This window comes from Borostomias antarcticus (assembly GCF_949987555.1).
Source record: "Borostomias antarcticus genome assembly, chromosome: 15".
Classification (NCBI taxonomy): Eukaryota; Metazoa; Chordata; class Actinopteri; order Stomiiformes; family Stomiidae; genus Borostomias; species Borostomias antarcticus.
Genome location: NC_140248.1, coordinates 23,697,240 through 23,711,034, shown reverse-complemented (window position 1 = coordinate 23,711,034; position 13,795 = coordinate 23,697,240). Strand labels below are relative to the sequence as shown.

The 13,795-nt window shown below is 47.8% G+C and overlaps 1 protein-coding gene across 1 annotated transcript in view; it reads left to right on the top strand.

The window, feature by feature from the left end:
• Positions 1-8,822, top strand: part of LOC311318963 (stAR-related lipid transfer protein 13-like) — a gene marked incomplete at both ends in the record, with an annotated part of 65,661 nt that extends 56,839 nt beyond the window's left edge. Inside the window, 10 exons of the mRNA XM_084450397.1 lie at positions 1-299; positions 1,276-1,446; positions 2,279-2,438; positions 2,996-3,194; positions 3,630-3,843; positions 4,392-4,506; positions 5,282-5,545; positions 5,722-5,939; positions 7,885-8,061; positions 8,705-8,822. The exon at positions 1-299 is cut by the window's left edge and continues 1,062 nt beyond it. Of these exons, the coding sequence (XP_084306523.1) occupies positions 1-299; positions 1,276-1,446; positions 2,279-2,438; positions 2,996-3,194; positions 3,630-3,843; positions 4,392-4,506; positions 5,282-5,545; positions 5,722-5,939; positions 7,885-8,061; positions 8,705-8,822 (1,935 nt within the window). The remainder of the gene's footprint in view (positions 300-1,275; positions 1,447-2,278; positions 2,439-2,995; positions 3,195-3,629; positions 3,844-4,391; positions 4,507-5,281; positions 5,546-5,721; positions 5,940-7,884; positions 8,062-8,704) is intronic.
• Positions 8,823-13,795: the final 4,973 nt, after the last annotated feature.

Sequence of the window (13,795 nt, the reverse complement as noted above, 5' to 3'; positions counted from 1 at the left end):
AGCGTGTACGACAACGTGCCCGGGTCCCACCTGTACGCCAGCACGGGCGACCTGATGGACCTGGACCGGGACGACGACCTGTTCCCCCACCTGGACGACATCATCCAGCACGTCAGCGGCCTGCAGCAGATCGTGGACCAATGGAGCCGCGGCGTCCTGCCTGACGGGGAGGGGGAGGGGGAGGGGGAGGGGGAGGGGGAGGGGGAGAGAGACGGGGTCTCCCTGAATGACAGCGACTCCACAGGGACCGGCAGGGAGAGGCGGGACTCCGGCGTGGGGGCGTCGCTCACCAGACCACGGTGAGACGCGGCACACTGATTTTTTTTTCTCCGTAACTTGATGATGTCATACTGCTGTGCAAATTCAATTCAGTTCAAGCTTTATTTAGACTCAAAATTACAGCGAGTAGTTATACTTATTTGCAGTGTCGCCCGGTAATTATGTAGCATTCATCAACATCAAGAAGAAAAAAAAGGAACATTCGCAACACAAAAGGCTGAAAACCACGGCAGTTTGGGGACTGGTCATGGAGTTACAATCTACGTTACCTCTTATGCCGGCCTTACACCAAGCAACTATTCAACCAACTCCTCTGTCACAAGCCATGTTTTTATCCACACGTTTTATGCGAATTAATCGAATTAAAAATGCCTTATGGAAACAGTAAAATTCGATTAAAAATCATGAAAATCGACAAAAAGTTTGTACTGTCGATCTCATCGGATTTTCTCTTGTTCGATAAAAGTATTTTGTGATAAATGCTTTATCCGATTTAAAGCTCTAGATGGAAACGCACGTTCACCGGCTTAATTCACATTCATATTTTTAGCGATCCTCACACAATTCGATTGACAAGTGGATGGAAACATGGCTACAGACACATTTCCAATGTGGGAATAAAATCACAGTTCTTCTAGAGTCGGAGTGCGCTCTCGTCATCTCGATCGTTCGGTGTAAGGAGGCAGTTCAAGCTTCTTAAGTCAGTCTTCTGCTCTTCTTGACGTTCCCATAGAATCAAACAACAATTTTCAAATCAAACAATTTTTTGAGTCTTGGCTCATGCAAATGATCCCAGTCTTTGCAAAATCGTATAGTCTGTGATTAAAAACTTGACACATTGTCCTTAGATGTGAGAGGGTGTCAGACAGTCTTCTCAAAGTCTTCTAGTGAAGGGTGGGCATTACTGTACCTTTTAAGGCGTGGTCAGGTTTTTAGGTGCATGTTGAAGTAGACTCTGCACTCTTTCCATCTCTGCGCTTTCTTCCCCGTCGCCAGGCTACGGTGGCCGAGTTTCAGGACGTCCGACTGTCTCAGCCAACCGGGCGCCGTGCTGAACATCAGCAGCCAATCAGCAGGCCAGCTCAGTCTGCTGCAGAAGTTCTCATTGCTCCGCCTCACGGCCATCATGGAGAAATACTCCATGTCCAACAAACATGGCTGGACCTGGTGAGAGGACACACACACACACACACGCACACACACACACACACACACACACACACACACACACACACACACACATACGCACACACACACACTAGGCCTGGGGAATATATCAACACATATATTAATACCACTATGAGACTAAGATATTGGATATTGGATTAGATTTTGGATATTGTGGATATTGTAATATGGTATAAGTGTAATCTTTTCCTGGTTTTAAAGGCTTAATTTACGATAAAGTGATGTCATTTTAATTTATTTGTAATTGTATTGTTAATTAAAGAAACAGGCATCAAGATCTTCTGATGTAACTATGTAACTGTAACTAATTTGCGCTCAAATTAGCGTGAAAACATTCTGTTCGTGCGCCCTCGCATAAGACGGGCTATTAAAATATGATCCATAATTTCTCTATATCATCTGGACAGTGGAAAATATTGTGATGTGAATTTATATCGCCCACCCCTAACGCACACGCATGTATGCATGCACACACACACATGCACACACACACACACACACACACACACACACAAGCTGTGTTCGGAATCGCTCCCTATTCACTATATAGTGCACTATATAGGGCGTCAGCCATTTTGTTAGTAGTGTCCGAATTCTCCACGGAATTTTCGTTCCCTATATAGTCCACTATTTATTACCCACAATTCACCTTGATTTGCAGGGAACAGTGCATGTACCCTACATTTTCTCCGTTCCCTAGGTAGTTCACTACATGGTGAACCCTATATAGGGAATAGGGAGTGAGGGAACGAGGGAGCGATTCCGAACACAGCTACAGACTGACCTGCTCCTGTCCTGTCCTCTCCCGCAGGTCGGTTCCTAAGTTCATGAAGAGGATGAAGGTTCCAGACCACCGGGAGAAGAGTGTGTTCGGGGTTCCTCTCATCCTCCACGTCCAGCGCTGCGGTCATCCCCTCCCCCTCTGTCTGCAGCAGGCCCTCACACACCTCCGCACACACTGCCTGGACCAGGTCAGCCTCACACACACACACACACACACACACACACACACACACCTCCACACACACTGTCTGGACCAGGTCAGCGTCACTCACACACACCTCCGCACACACTGTCTGGACCAGGTCAGCATCAGTCACACACACACACGCACACCTCCGCATACACTCTCTGGACCAGGTCAGCGTCACTCACACACACACACACACACACACACACACACACACACACACACCTCCGCACACACTGTCTGGAAAAGGTCAGCGTCAGTCACACACACACACACACACACACCTCCGCACACACTGTCTGGAAAAGGTCAGCGTCACTCACACACACACACACCTCCGCACACACTGTCTGGACCAGGTCAACATCAGTCACACACACACACACACACACACACACGCGCGGCGCACACACACACTCAGGGTCATTGTTCTACATGGGGGTATTCTTTCTGTATCTGAAGTTGATAAACCAACATTACTGCCCCTCCTTCTCTCTCCCCCTCATTCTCTCTCTGTCCTCCCCTCCCCCCCCCCTCCATCTCCCCCCCGGGTCTCAGGTGGGTCTGTTTCGTAAGTCGGGGGTGAAGTCTCGTATCCAGGCGTTGCGGCAGCAGTGTGAGCTGACCCCGGACGGCGTGGGCTACGAGGAGCAGTCGGCGTACGACGTGGCCGACATGGTGAAGCAGTTCTTCAGAGACCTGCCAGAGCCCCTGCTCACCAGCAAGCTGGGGGAGACCTTCCTGCACATATACCAGTGTAAGGGCTCGCACACACACACACACACACACACATGCACACAGGCACACATACAGTACACACACACACACGCAGTACACACACATGCACACACATACACACACATGCACACATCCACGCAGGCACACATACAGTACAGTACACACACACACTCGCATACACACATACACACTCGCACACACACACACATACACACATACACACACACACACACTCGCATGCACACACACACACACACATACACAGGCACACATGCAGGCACACATGCAGGTGCATTCGTGTACCGCACACACACACATACACTCACGCACACTTGCACACAGGTGCACACACACACACGCACACACACACACACACACACACACACACACACACACACACACACACACACACACACACACACACACTCACCCTGTCTCCCCTCCTCTTCCACAGACGTCCCTAAGGAGCAGCGGTTGCAGGCCGTTAGGGCGGCCATCTTGCTGATGTCAGACGAGAACAGGGAAGTCCTTCAGACGCTGCTCTACTTCCTGCGTGATGTCACTTCCTTTGTAGATGAGAACCAGATGACGGCCATGAATCTGGCGGTGTGTCTGGGACCGTCGCTGTTCCACCTCAACATACTGAAGAACGAGACCCTGTCGCCAAGGTGATAAATACACTACATACACATCACTACACTTAAATACAGGGTATGGGCTTGACAATATATCAGGTACATACAGTGCATGGCCTGGGCAATATATCATTTCAGGTGTTTTATCTCAATGTGCAATAGTCACATTGCAAGACTTGCAAATACTGTATACAGTATACATATATATATATATAAAAAAAGTTTTTTTACTTTTTGGGATGTGTGATGACAAGTAAGGTAAATTAACTCACTACAATTTTTTTGCTGCTACGTCATGCTACAACTTTTGCTGCTTGATAAAAAAGGTCAACTCACACATTTTTCATTTTCCATGACTGATCTAAAAGAGAAGTCTGATATGACAATGTAAGGGTACTTGGATACACAGAGTCTGTTACTAGGGAGTGACATGTAGGCTCAGCATGCACAGCGAACCACAAATCAATCATTCTTGCATTTTTTCAAATCGCAATATATATTGCAGGAAAAAAAATAGCGCAATGTCAGTTTATCCCCAATATCGTCCCGCTAACGGCCCCGCCCCTTCTCCTCGCCTATAGGCTGATCCAGAGGAAGTACACCACGGGGCGCCCCGACCAGAAGGACCTGAGTGAGAACCTGGCCGCCACGCAGGGCCTGGCGCACATGATCACCGAGTGCCAGCGTCTGTTCCAGGTCAGAACACGTCAATGTGAACATTTATGCAACAGCTAGTCCCAACCGCACAATGTGATTGGCCAAGAGGCATTCGGAGCCCTGCCAATTACCATGATATAATCATTAACATGATTTACCAACGGGTAAATCACTCCGCTTTGATACATTGTGGTTGCCTAAAGCAACGGTAAACAAAGCAGAAGTATTTTGGATTGCGGAACGCGATTTAGTGAAAACACTACAAATACATATTTTTCCCTAAAAATGTTATTGTCTTGGCATTGCTTAATTACATAAACATGATCACCTGTTCCAGGTCAGACACCGATCACAGCTGTACTTGAACATGTTAATATGAACTCATATATACCACGGCTAGTGTTGCATAGCCAGAGCTATCTTGTTTTAGCCCTGCGCCAGCGCTGGAGAAAGGTCTGGCTGCAAGTCATTATCATTTTGGGATAGGGGGAGGGTACTATTGCCACATAGTGTCGAGGGGGATTGAATCTGATTGGTGCCGGGAGAAATAGCCGGCTCCAATGAGAGGCTTATCCGACGTCCTGCGAGTCAGACCGGTATGCAAGATGTACGCAACCTTATGTGCACCCCGTACCGAAAATATGCTAACGCATCAGAAATACGCAGAGTCGTGAATTCGGACAGTTGAAACAGGACTCAGATGCAGATGAAAAATGCTAAGCCTCCCCCTCCTCCGTTTTGCATAATAGTATGACCTGCCCTCTTCCCATGCCCATATTTGACCGTGCTCATCCGGTGGGTGTTGTTGGTTCAGATCCCAGAGGAGATGCTCACCCAGTCCAGGAACTCCTACCTGGAGGCCGATCTGCTGGCGCCCCCTCTGCACGAGCTGTGTAAGACACGCGAGGAGGAGGCGGAGGAGGAGGAGGTGGAGGAGGAGGAAGAGGAGGAGGAGGAAGGCTCCTACTGTGTGCACCTGGAGGGCCTGGTGCAGAGTCTGCTGAAGGAGGCCAAAGACAAGAGCAAAGGATGGGTGTCACGGGCCACCCTGGAGAACACTGAGCTGGCATCTAAGAAGGTGTGTGTGTTACAAACACACATACACACACACACTCACACCTGCACACAGACATACACGCAAGTACACAGAAACATACATACATACACACATACACACAAACACACATGCACACACTGTCTTACACCTGTGTGTGTGTGTGTGTGTGTGTGTGTGTGTGCGCGTGCGTGCACCAGGTGGGAGATGGGAACCCCCTGCGACGGTGGCGTGTGTGCGTGGAGGTACCGGCTCCCCCTGATGAGGTGCTGCAGCGCCTGCTGGGAGGGCGCCCCCGGTGGCAGGCCGGGGTGCTGCAGGAGAAGGTTCTGGAGAGGCTGGACAGACAGACGGACGTGTACCAGTACTGCCTCCACAGCATGGCGCCGCACCCCGCCACCGACTACGTGGTGCTGAGGTCAGTATCCCGGCTGGCACGCCAGACCCAGTGGAAACATGGGAAATGGGAAATGGACTGCACTTATATAGCACTTTTATCCAAAGTGCTTTTCAATGGCCTCTCACTCACCCATTCACACACCAATGGTGGCAGCTGCCACGCGAGATGCTAGCCTGCTCATTGGGAGAAATTTGGGGTTCAGTGTCTTTGCCCAAGGACACTTCGACATGTGGACAGGAGGAGCCGGGATTTGAACAGTCAACCCTACGATCATTGGGCGACCCGTTGAGCTACCTGCTGAGCCACAGACACTCATGTTATATAGAATAGAGTAGAGGAGAGATTTATATTTGTCTCCAGGCACGGCGCCAGGATTTCAGTTTTGGATGGGCCAGGCCAATTGTGGGTGGGCCTTAAATTCCAAACTAGATCACTGTTTTAACTTCATAAAAACGACTGACTGACATACCTGTGCTTTATACCGAATTTGGTTGCTTGATATTCCTTAAATATTTGATTGCATTTTATAACGTTTCAGTGCGTAGGACGGACCTACCGGCGACAGATCTAGTCTTTCCCAGTAGCCTATAACACGAGGAATATTCCTGGCAGGGGTGCAAATCCATGTTAAAAATGTGCCAAAGATCCAATACACGAATCAAATAAACAACCTATTTTGGATTAAAAATGGCTATTTTCACCTAAAGGTGACATGTTTGCACCACTGACCTGGGGCTGAATCCTCCGCTCGCGACGAGTCGGAGGCACTAGCATCGGCGCTGCTGCTATTAGCATCCTGCGGTGGCGGAGAAGAGGAGCGAGGAGTTGTGGATACCAGCTCAACCTCTCCTGGGTGCAGCGATGATTCTGAGACGCTTGTGTGCGTTTAAGGCACGGTTTAAGGTATCTTAAAGATTGTTGCGCCATCACAGCAGCTGATATTTCAGTGCAGGCAGTGGCACTTGGAGCTAGCCTAGCCTAGCCTAGCCTAGCCTACTGGTAAAATTCATTCATCCCGCCGGCGCTGAACCCCACGTCACGTACGTGTCTCATGAACTTGCTTGCACAGAAGCATCAACATATAAAACCGTGTTTAAAAAAAGATCTTACCACAAAATCATGCGTTTATTGGCTGATTTTTAATCATTCATGACAAAATGAAAATATGTAAAAACGTTTTTATTTTTTTAAGGAAAATTTTAGGGTGGGCTTGTCGAAAAGTGCGTGGGCCTAGGACTGGCAGGCCCACCCATAACGCCGTGCCTGCATGTCTCTGTGTTTAAAAAAAAAAAACTAATTATTTATAAAGATAGTCCCCTGATTTTGGAAGGATTTGGTTTTTGGATGTCATAGAAAAGTCCTTGAACTTGACGTTTAGGGAGAAATGGGAGACCCGTTTAGTCTTGTGTTTGGGGTCTGTCTCCTGTGTGTGTGTGTGTGTGTGTGTGTGTGTGTGTGTGTGTGTGTGTGTGTGTGTGTGTGTGTGTGCGTGTGTGTGTGGGCGAATGCGTCCATGCGTGTATGCATGCATGCGTGTGTGTGTATTGTATGGGTGTGTGTGTGTGTGTGTATTGTATGGGTGTGTGTGTGCGTGTGTGTTTGTGTATTGTATGTGTGTGTGTGTGTGTGTATTGTATGGGTGTGTGCGTGTGTGTGTGTATTGTATGGGTGTGTGTGCGTGCGTGTGTTTGTGTGTGTGTATTGTATGGGTGTGTGCGTGTGTGTGTGTGTGTATTGTATGGTTGTGTGCGTGCGTGCGTGCGTGCGTGCGTGCGTGTGTGTGTGTGTGTGTGCATGCGTGTGTGTGTGTGTGTGCGTGTGTGTGTGTGTGTGTGTGTGTGCTGACAGCCGTCTTGCCCTCCTCCCTGCAGGTCCTGGAGGAAGGATCTGAGCAGGGGCTGGTGTGCGCTGGTGTGTGTGTGTGTGTGTGTGTGCTGACCCTGTCTTGCCCTCCTCCCTGCAGGTCCTGGAGGAAGGATCTGAGCAGGGGCTGGTGTGCGCTGGTGTGTGTGTCTGTGGACCAGGAGGACGGCCCGGCCCTGGGGGGCGTGAGAGGGGTGGTGCTGGAGTCACAGTACCTGCTGGAGCCCTGCGGGAACGGGAGGACCAAACTCACACACATCTGTAGAGTGGATCTGAGGTACGTGTGTGTGTGTGTGTGTGTGTGTGTGTGTGTGTGTGTGTGTGTGTGTGTGTGTGTGTGTGTATATCTGTGTATGTGTTGTCTGTGTGTGTGGACGAACTGTGTTTCATCTACTTATGTGCTGTCCTAAATGGTAACACTTGATAACAATAAGGGTACATTAATACGCATTAGTTAATGCATTATTAAGCATTAAGTAACAGTTAACTAATGTCACTATTAACCATGTACTAATGTTATTTATGTTAACTAAGGTTAACTCCCCTAACCCTAACCTTAACTAAGGTATTAATTAACATTAGTAACCTAATCTAACCCTAAATAAGCATTAGTTGACAGTTAACTAATGTTTTTTGTGACCCTTATAGTAAAGTGTGACCTCCTAAATAATGACAATCATTATAAATCATCCATGACAATCCATGTGTGTGTGCGGGTGCGTGTGTGTGCGGGTGCGTGTGTGTGTGTGTGTGTGTGTGTGTGTGTGTGCGGGTGCGTGCGTGTGTGTGTGTGTGCGGGTGTGTGTGTGTGTGTGCGGGTGCGTGAGTGCGGGTGCGTGCGTGCGTGTGTGTGTGTGTGTGTGTGTGTGTGTGTGCGTGTGTGTGTGTGTGTGTGTGTGTGTGTGTCCTGGCTGTTGCAGGGGGAAGTCTCCAGAGTGGTACAACAAGGCGTTCGGTCACCTGTGTGTGTCTGAAGCCCAGAGGATCCGCTGCTCCTTCCTCTCTCCGGAGCCTCCGGGCCCCGACGCCAACATCTGAACCCCACAAACAGAGCCTGGTCCCGGGCCACACAACGCCACACACCCTGGGACCCAGAGAAAAACAACCATGGACCCGCGGTCCTAGAACATGTACCTAGAACCAGAGCACTGTTAGTTCTAGGACATGGGCCTAGAACGAGAGAACATCTAGTCCTAGCACATGAATCTAGAACCAGACTGTCATTCATTATAGGACATGGACCTAGAACTGGAGAACATCTAGTCCGAGAACATGTTGGCTCTAGAACATGGACCTAGAGCTAGAGAACCTGTAGTTCTAGAACATGGATCTACTGTAGAACCAGATAAACACTAGTCCTAGAACGTGGAATTAGGAAGACTGAGACAAGGACGAGGGTGATTTAGCCCTACATGCTTTATCCCTGCACAGGGTGCCATCTGTTGCATATCACTGTTGTTTCAAACTACTATGACTCCTATCATTATCGTCAATGTTAATTATCTTATCTATGGTATTGTTTTTATTGTAATGTTTAATTGTAATATTATTGTTGTACCTTGTATTATTGTTGCTTTTAGCTATCATGTTATACAATGTCTAGGACATTTAATTATTTCACTGCTTCTGGGAAGCATGTCTGAGTCCGTGTGTAGGTATTTGTGTGTGTGTGTGTGTGTGTGCGTGCGTGTGTGTGTGTGTGTGTGTGTGTATGTGTGTGTGTGCGTGCGTGCGTGCGTGTGCAGATGTGTGTGTATGTGTGTTTGGGTATTCTGTCTGCACACATTGTAAATATGTGACGCTCTCTGTACAAGCAGATGAAACACCGTACATTGCATCACCGGTCCCTCCCTATCATATTGATACGCCAGCATGTGGGATGTCACACACGAGCAACGCCGACACCATTGACACTGCTCCTGTGTTGCCATGGCGTCATCCTGTCAGCGGTTGGCGGTGCCGTTCGGTGTGCGTGGGAATGGTGGCTGTGACTCTGATGACTAGCCCCAGGGGATTGTGGGTGAGGTGAATTGTTTTTAACTGCGAAACGGAGATTAGGGTGGAAAGCAGGCGGTCTGTCTAACAGCAGGCCTGGTGCCAGAATAAAACCACAGAGAAATACACTGGGAGTCTGTCTCTGTCTCTGTTCTCCTGTCACTGCTGTGTACTTCTGTACTTGTCAACTTAGACAAGATTCATTTGATCATGACTGGTATCATCTGTGGGGATACATGCCACAACATGTCTAAATGCATCCTTTTTTACTACATGCAATCCTGTGTATAGTCATCCTTGTTGTGGTACTGCAGTCTGCCAGTAGGTGGTGCTGTTTACCCACTAAAGTTGAAGGGAACGGCTCATTGTGAGTCGAGGACCGTACTGGCTGATCAACTTCTTAGCGGGGAGGCCATTTTTTTACCTCCAGACTCTCTGTGGAGACCTGCCCTAGCACAGATCTAATTATGTCTGGCCACCACAGGACCAGACACTGGGTGAGGTTAGGGAGTTTGAAATGGTGCTACACTGTTCATCCCCCTCTCTCTCTCTCTCTCTCTCTCTCTCTCTCTCTCTCTCTCTCTCTCTTTCTCTCTCTCTCTCTCTCTCTCTCTCTCTTTCTCTCTCTCTCTCTCTCTCTCTCTCTCTCTCTCTCACCTTTCTCTATCTCAATTCAATTAATTGTGCTTTATAAAATACAATTATGAACAGAAGAAGAAATGTGATCATAACTTAACAATACAATACAATTCATACGATAATGTAAGGTAATTAAAAAAGAAAATAAATAATGAAAAACAAAACAGAATGTTAGGACATCAATAAGGATGCCAATCTTAAAGAAAAGTTAGACTGAACAGGCCTAAAGAGACTGGCTGAGCATGGCCACTTTTCCTCTGACTTATTCACTGTCCCTAATGTACAGGATCTCTGTGTTTATTACATGCCTGGAGGAGAAAGCGCATCTCTGTTTCGACCTCACCTGTCGACCAGGGAGCACATACTCAGGACTGCGTAGGTCTCTCCTTGTCTCTCCCTCCCTGAGTCTGTACGTAGTAAGCAGGTGTCTCTGCTTCATACTGTATCTCTGACAGGAGAGATATACAGCCAGTCCATCACTTCTTTTTAGGCTGCGATAGCAATCTAGTTGTATTTTGGTTTCCTCATCCCAGTAGGTGTAACAGACTCTCACGTAGTATATATGATACTCTGGGGAGGGGGGGGGGGGGGGGGGGTAGGAACATTAACAGTGAGATATCCCCCCCATCCCCACACAGTACAGTATAATATACACTATATGGACAAAAGTATTGGGCCACCTACACATTACACATACGGGAACTTTTATGACATCCCATTCTAAATGCATAGCCATTAATATGGAGTTGGTCCCTCCTTTGCAGCTATAACAGCTTCCACTCTTCTTGGAAGGCTTTCTACAAGACATCAGTGTCTGACCTCACAAATGCTCTTCTGGATGAATGGGCAGAAATTCACTGTCCACAATCGTGTAGAAAGCCTTCCCAGAAGAGTGGAAGCTGTTATAGCTGCAAAGGAGAGACCAACTCCATATGAATGCCTATGAATTTAGAACGGGATGTCATAAAAGCTCCTGTAGGTGTAATGTGTAGGTAGCCCATTACTTTTGTCTATATAGTGTATTTGTACTAGGTGAGAGTCTGTCCCCCCTCATAGCCCAGCCTGCCCTCCAAGGTCACCCCAAGGCCATGGGCCTGTTGTTGCTGATTGACACCTCACAGGAGCTCCACCTGCTGGCGTCCCCAGGGTCCCTGTGCTCCAAGGTTGATGAGGTGGTGGCTGTGTTCCAGGCTCAGCAGGCCTGGTAGAGGTGTGGAAAGACTGTCGAAGTCGAAACACTCAACAAAATGCACATAGATATGAAACACACAGATTTACACCACAGGAATACAACCCTAAAGTAAAATAACATACCAGTGTTGTATATGGCAGAGGCTGAGAGAAAGTGAGAGAGTCTGGGAGTCAGTGGGGACAGACTGGGAGTGGGTGGGAGGAACAGAAGGGTCTTTATAAGGACCTGGCTAATCCAGACTCTACCTTCCTCCATACCACCCAGATAAGGTTATTAATGAATAAATTATCTAAGGGGTGAATTATTAATAAGACATGCTGTGTGTGTGTGTGTGTGTGTGTGTGTGTGTGTGTGTGTGTGTGTGTGTGTGTGTGTGTGTGTGTGTGTGTGTGTGTGTGACCAACTGCATGGACATACACACACACACACAGTATGATGATGACTAATATCGTTCTTGGTAGCAGGATGTCTGTGATTAGCCAGGAAGAGCTTTTAGTAGCCAATCCCCCCCCTCTCTGTATCTCAGTATCTCTGAGTATCTCAGTATCTCTCAGTATCTCTCAGTATCTCTCAGTATCTCAGTATCTCAGTATCTCTCAGTATCTCAGTATCTCAGTATCTCTCAGTATCTCAGTATCTCTCAGTATCTCTCAGTATCTCAGTATCTCTCAGTATCTCAGTATCTCTCAGTATCTCAGTATCTCAGTATCTCAGTATCTCTCAGTACCTCAGTATCTCTCAGTACCTCAGTATCTCTCAGTATCTCTCAGTATCTCTCAGTATCTCTCAGTATTTCTCAGTATTTCTCAGTATCTCTCAGTATTTCTCAGTATCTCTCAGTATCTCTCAGTATCTCTCAGTATCTCTCAGTATCTCTCAGTATCTCTCAGTATCTCAGTAAGCCTATTTCTCAGTATCTCTTCACAACTGCAGGCTTCGAGCAGCAAACATGACCATCGGCCCACTGAACATGGCTAAGAGTGAGAAAGAGACCGATAGAGAGATAGACAGTCCAATAGAGAGACAGAAAGAGAGCGAGAGAGAGAAATAGAGAGACACTGAGAGAGAAAGGGAGAACAATAATGCTCTTAGCCAACCACACAATAGATACCAGTAACAACCTCTGTTGCTGCTAAAGAAGGCTTTTGTGGGATCGCCACAAAGCTGCCTGAAGAAGCCTTTGTTTCCTAACAAAGGGGAGTGTGTCTCACACACACACACACACACACACACACACACACACACACACACACACACTCACACACACACACACACACACTCACAAATACGCACACACAGTCATACACAAACCAGGCAGAGAATGGGATTTCAATCTCAGACCCACCTCCTCACCCCTAATCACAGCCCGCGTCTACAAGACAGAGGGAGAGGGAACCAACAGATTGACAGCTCTCCTATTTCTCTATATAAAAAAAACACACACATGCACTCACACACACACTTACACACATGCGCTCTCTCTCTCTCTCTCTCTCTCTCTCACACACACACACACACACTCACTCACACACACACACACACACACACACACACACACACTCACTCACACACACACACACACACACACACACACACACACACACACACACACACACACACTCACAAATACGCACACACAGTCATACACAAACCAGGCAGAGAATGGGATTTCAATCTCAGACCCACCTCCTCACCCCTAATCACAGCCAGCGTCTACAAGACAGAGGGAGAGGGAACCAACAGATTGACAGCTCTCCTATTTCTCTATATAAAAAAAACACACACACATGCACTCACACACACACTTACACACATGCGCTCTCTCTCTCTCTCTCTCTCTCTCTCTCACACACACACACACACACACAAACCCACCCACCCACCCACCCACACACATGCACACACACACACACACACACACACTATGAATGTCCCCCCATATGTGTGTGCATGTGTATGTTTCCTGAGGGCTAGCAACAACAGGACATCCACTGTTCTGGAGTGCTTCCCTGGAGCTGTGGATGACCACGGGTTGCCTGCATGTGTCCGCACCCAACAAAGGAGGAGAGAATGTCGATGTGGCAAGGAACATGCTGGAGCATCTACAACGTGGGCCTGGTAAACATGCCTTTCTTTTTATTTCCCAATTCTGTTTCTGACATTCATCATCATCATCATCACAAAA